The sequence below is a fragment of the Trypanosoma equiperdum genome (assembly GCF_001457755.1).
Source record: "Trypanosoma equiperdum strain OVI genome assembly, contig: ctg_1781, whole genome shotgun sequence".
NCBI lineage: Eukaryota > Euglenozoa > Kinetoplastea > Trypanosomatida > Trypanosomatidae > Trypanosoma > Trypanosoma equiperdum.
Genome location: NW_027123817.1, coordinates 697 through 6,216, shown reverse-complemented (window position 1 = coordinate 6,216; position 5,520 = coordinate 697). Strand labels below are relative to the sequence as shown.

At 45.5% G+C, this 5,520-nt stretch overlaps 3 protein-coding genes across 3 annotated transcripts; all 3 read right to left on the bottom strand.

Annotated features, from left to right (window-relative positions):
* Window positions 1-406: 406 nt before the first annotated feature.
* TEOVI_000808100 (uncharacterized protein) lies at window positions 407-2,260 on the bottom strand (the record flags this gene model as incomplete). The annotated part of the gene is made up of 1 exon (XM_067223166.1): window positions 407-2,260. The coding sequence occupies one exon, from the start codon at window positions 2,258-2,260 to the stop codon at window positions 407-409; it is 1,854 nt and encodes a 617-aa protein (XP_067079267.1).
* A 1,017-nt stretch (window positions 2,261-3,277) lies between these two features.
* TEOVI_000808000 (nuclear transport factor 2, putative) lies at window positions 3,278-3,652 on the bottom strand (the record flags this gene model as incomplete). Its single annotated transcript, XM_067223165.1, has 1 exon — window positions 3,278-3,652. One exon carries the CDS (start codon window positions 3,650-3,652, stop codon window positions 3,278-3,280), a length of 375 nt encoding a protein of 124 aa, XP_067079266.1.
* Window positions 3,653-4,401: 749 nt separating this feature from the next.
* On the bottom strand, window positions 4,402-4,977 carry TEOVI_000807900 (Ribosome biogenesis protein Nop16, putative; the record flags this gene model as incomplete). Its single annotated transcript, XM_067223164.1, has 1 exon — window positions 4,402-4,977. The coding sequence occupies one exon, from the start codon at window positions 4,975-4,977 to the stop codon at window positions 4,402-4,404; it is 576 nt and encodes a 191-aa protein (XP_067079265.1).
* Between the last annotated feature and the right edge of the window lie 543 nt (window positions 4,978-5,520).

The window sequence follows — 5,520 nt, the reverse complement described above, 5'->3', positions numbered from 1 at the left end:
AAAAAAAAAACAGCCTGTAAACAGGGCAGTGAAAGTCCTCATAACTCTACACACACCCACGCATGCACACACCCACAAACCAATAAACTCGAAGCACCGCAACTGCAATGGAACAATATGGAAAAAACAAACAAATATGGAAGGAGAATTCGAGTAGCAAGGGCAACAGCGAAGGCACCGCACAAGCGGGTATGTGGATGTACGCACCTCTCTCTCTCTTTTTCTCTACCATGCAACAAAACAAAATGATTTAGATGAGAACGTGCCAGACATTGTGAAGTTATGGAAACAACAGCGGGAAGAAGCGTGGGGGCTCGCATGTATGGTTTAAAAAAAAAAAGCTCCTGGGAGAATACATATCCACATCTGTGGTTGCCTCCGTGTAAAACCCCAAATAGACCTTGGCTTACGTGGAGGATCCCCAAGCAGCATCATATGTCTCGAGTAGCCACTCCAGCTCCATGCAGCTCAAATCCGCACACACGGCACCACTAAGTTTCTGCAATTGACTTTCCACGTGTAATAAATGATGGCAGCCACCGCAGGAGCAGCAGCTACAAGCCTCAAGTTGGCGCTCAGTCTCGTCGTTCGGTGCGCCATGGCGTTGCTTTACGTAATACAACAATTCAAGAGGCAACGTAAAAGCATGGGGAACGGTGAGTCGTTGAAGAGCCCACAAGGCTCTAACTGAAAGTGCCGCATCATCACAATCTTCTCCCATAGTCGAGTGATGGAGAAGGAGTTGCAATTCCTCTGTTAGCGAAGTCTCAAATACCCCGCGGTCGTCGGTGTTAAAGGAGATATTAGCCATAGTCGTCTTATACCCTTCTTCATTGTCGGAGGTTTCCTTCCAGAATATCAAACGACGCTTCACCCGGCACCTCATGGCTTCAGCAAGCTGCACACTGTCCAATAAAATATCGATAAGTCGTGGCGTATTTTCCCTTACGTCCTCAACATTACGCCCCCACTCTTGTTGCTGGGCGGACATTATTTGTGTCAAATGATGTTTCTCCACGGAAGAATACCCACCAGTGAGAAGATTACTTGACAGGCACAATTCGATAGGATCATACCGCGCTGTTATAGTCTTGAGGTTCGCAGGATCTGTGAACACGAGGTGGCCCCAGCGATCGGGGGCAAACCCAACTATTTCGGTGAGTTCTGCCGTATCCGGCTTCTCCCCGGCGTGAATCGTAATCCCAAGCGGCGAACGGTTGGTAACACCCCCGCCATTCCCGTCCCGACCCCGTCGAACTTCGCTCAGTGCGGGAACGAATTCAGTAAAAGAGTTTTTGCCGCAATAACCGGAGAAATCCATTCCAGTCACCCAACATGTTCGTCTAATCACATCCCACAACCGCGACTCCACGTCTGATATGGCTGAACCGTCCACTACGCCGGAAGTGCGGCATTCCGCGCACATTTGCCGTTCGCTTTCGAAGAAGTTTTCCAGCTGCTCGTGTTGCAGTTTCTTGGCAAGAAGCGCTACCTCCATCGCCACTTCACCACCATGGCTTCGGTTTAGAGACACGAGAAGTCGAACATGCATTCTGTGCTGGAGATGATAGCGGAGTTTGCCCCACCACTTCAATCCCATATCCTCACTGGAAGTGCCTCCATCAAAAAATGACGGGTATAACCGCTGGAACTCGGCCCACCACTCAGTGGTTGGTGATTCACTTATAGGAAGGAGGTTTCCAGTGTCAAATGCCACCAACCCGCCATTTAAAATGTGCTGAACGGTAGAAGTAACCGCCTCCAGATATGCTTCTTTACTGACGCACTCCGAGTTTACGGAAGCCACTGAGGCGGCAGCAGTTTTATAAAGCTTCTCCCGCAGCGATGTCCGTATCTCAAGAAGAACAATATTTTCTGCTGCAGAGTGCAGAAGCAAATCCTGCACAGCCATCCGCGTGAATGCGAGGTTGTTTACCACCTTATATATATTATCAAACACAGTAAAGCAGTACTTCATTCGTTCGCTCGGTGAATCCAGTTGTTTGAGTCCTCCTTCTCCGCTCTTAAAATTTCGCGGATGTAGCTCTGCATCAACATCCTCTGAAGAAGTTGCATCTTCCTCGCGTTTTCCCTGCGCCGCACGTTGTAATTCTTCCATGTGAGAAAGCAGTGGAGTGCTGATACTCCCGTTGAGGTGGCAATGCAAGTCAACTTTTGGAATGGCAGAAGCATCAATTTCATCACAACTACCAACCCTCTGCGCCCAAGCACGTGCAAAGTCATATAACCGCCCCTCCATTCCGATTTCGGTGCGTCCCAAGAAATTGGCCTCTCTGTTGAGCCGTTTATTCCAAATGGTGTGAACTAACACGGTTGTATTTGGTCAAACAGTTTAATAATAAATGTTCCCTCCTTCGATCACCTTCACCTTCAATGCTCACTGGTTGTGCGATATCAAATGATCCACTTTTCGCCAATGTTTATGTGTAGGACCCCTCTGCGTACACCTGTTCCGCCACTGCAGGAAGAGGAACAATGCTTTAAAAAAAAAAAAGCAACAAACCGCTCACGCGATACCACGCCTCAGTTTTTAAGAGATGTTGGAAGCGGGACAAAGACAAAACACGGGAAAGAAGGGCGGATGTTTGGGTAAGCACTAACGCGAGGTACGGCAGTGTACGGCCGGCAAATTCAGAAGGGAAGTGATCGCATATCAACTGTAACAAAACCTGGTGGTGGCACTTCTTTTAGAAATAGCACAGTCCACCACGAAGAATGTTAAGAAAGAAGTGTTAGTGATAAGCGATGGGCAGTCAGTCGAACCAAAGCTGAAGCAGAACCGATGGAAGGAGGACCTGAGGAGACAATATTAACAATACCACCGACTACCCCCATCCCCCCACAACATCGGGGTAACTTTTAATATGTGCACGACGGCAAAAAAAAAAGGGGGGGGGGGAAATTGTGAACATTGAGACAAAACCTATGTGCCACCAACGCTTAAACCCCACTCTTTCCCTTCATTTCATTTCCGCTCCATCCACCTTCCACAGAAACCGCCTCGTTCAGTAATCTCAGACCCCCTCCTTCTTCTTCCTCTCCTCCCTCTCCATATTCTTTCTTACCCACCCTTCTTTCTCCCCATCCATGTTTCGTTGTATCACCTTCTTCTCTTTCACACGCATTCATATTTCAATACCATCGCTCCTTTTCCTCTCCATCCCCATCCCTCTCACCTCCAACCTCACGCCCTTTTCTCCTCTTTTTTCTTTTTATTCTTTGCTTGTTTTCCAACTCCCATCACATTCATCGTTGTTTAGTGGCCACCGCCGCCAACTATACGAAAGATTTGGTTCGAGATGTACCACTGACTTCCTTCCTGGGCCAAATGAAAAACATCATTGAACTTCAGAGGATGGCTCTCACCCTTCAGCAGTACTTCACCATTCACCACGACAAGGACACCACCGCTGAGTGATGGGTGACAATCGATATCTTCTGTCTTAAAAAGTGCTTCATCAAAGCTTAGGTTGGCGAAACGGGCCATAATATTCTCACCCCCTTGGATTTGCTCACCAACCCAAGTCATGAGGGAAGTTGGGCGATACACACCAGCAAGTTGCGTGCGGTTCTTTGAGAAGAACTCGTAGTACTGACGGATGAATCCCGTTCCAATCTCTTGAAAGGACATTGTTTGTTGTCTATTTCAGTCTGTTATTTACACCACTCTTAATGTTTGACTTCTTATTGGTCTTTTTTCCTTTTCAAAAAAAAAAAAAACAAACCTCGCTTCAATTAATTCTTCTTTTGTGTTGTTTTTAGCTTGCCTGGAGGTAATAGCAACGGCAGCAAATGTTTAAAATTGGCGTGGGCAGAAGAAGGGAAAAGAAGCAACAACACTTACGCACTGTAGACTCACTAAAGATAACCATCACAACAACAACTAAAATGACTCTCTCTCTCTTTCTCTTTATTTATTTATTTTTGCCTCCTTTTCCTTTAGCATATAGAACCCCCTCCCCTCACTATGCAGAGGTCATTACAGTTATCCCACCATACAAATTTAATCGAATAATAGACACACACAGTAATCATGTGCACAGCACCCACCTGCGGTACAACAACTCATTCCACCAAATCGATCCTGCAACGTTTTCTCATCCTTCAATTCTCACATTGCCTCTTTCTTTGATTTTACTGCTTGCTAGCGCTCACAACATAAGGACAAGAGCAGCGCTTTTGGATTAACCGTGCATCCCCACTCGTCACGGTTTGTTACCAACGAACATGGAACTATAAATAACCTCAACCACCGTCTCACAATGAAAAATAAAAAACGGCAACGCGAGCACCTGAAGCTCTATCGGCCATTCTTACTTTTGTATTTGTGTGGGTTTATGTATGAAAAAGAGGAATGAAATAATGTCTGCTTGTCACCACTCATTCCTTTCTGTACCGGTTCTTTGGGTTTGCGTACTCTTCTATTGATAACCAACCATTTGCTTCTGCTTCAGCAAATGCCTCCGGGAATGCAGCCTTTTCCCAACGGAGGTAATTCACTACTTGGCGTTGCAGTTGCCGTGGATTTAATTGATAGGGATTTAACTTTCTGTCCAATGACATGGCCTTGAAATCTGTTTGGTGCTTGCGTATGAGGTTTGCCATCGTGACGGCCTCTTCTTCGCTGATACGCCTGACCTGTAGTGTTCCTTTACGTTGCTGTCGCAGTTCCTCCAATTCATTTTCCTCTTCGAGCCGCCGTGTGGGTTGCGACGGTTCATCCACTATTTTTTTTGGTGTAATGCTCGGATCTTTTGCGAGTCCGAGACTCTTAAAGTTGCTGGAGGCGGTGCTGAAGCGCTTAAAATACTTTTTGGTGAAGTAATTGTTAGATCCGGCCTTATCAATTTGGTGAAGATGGGCGAAGCGGCGCTTGAGATATTTCTTTCGTCCACTGCGCGTGATCGGAATATTTTTCTTCGCCTTCCCCTTAGGTGTCACCCTAATTCGCCCCATGCTTCCTTCCTTCCCCGAATAATAATAATAATTATTATTATAATTACTACAACAACGATTGCTGATGTCTCTGCGTTTGTCACTTTTCTTTTTGTTTTGCCGTGTGAGTTTAACTCACTTGCACCCTTCTCCCGTGTAGCAGATTAGCCGCTATTCCTTTCCCCCTTTTAATTATGCACAATAGCACATGCATAATGGGGACGAAGTGAAGTAAAAGATTAAGAAAAGAAAAAAAATTTAAAGGGAGGAGTTAAAAAAAAAAGATGTGAAATAAATGCAATGTGTGTAGTTTGTTATACACCATAACTTATTCAAAGCTACCGCCATGCGGTTTCCCGCCATCATTTGACGGACTTTTTTTTTTTTTTGAGCCGCCGATTATTCGATGTTAGTTAAACATTCTTTTTTTTTAAAAAAAAAATCTGTGTTCAAACGCACATTCAACATCCCTGCACTCTGTGTTTTCTCCCGCTTTCTCATAACAACCACTAGTGGACCCACTGAAGAAAAACAAAATAAAAATAAGAAAAAGGAAAAGGAAAA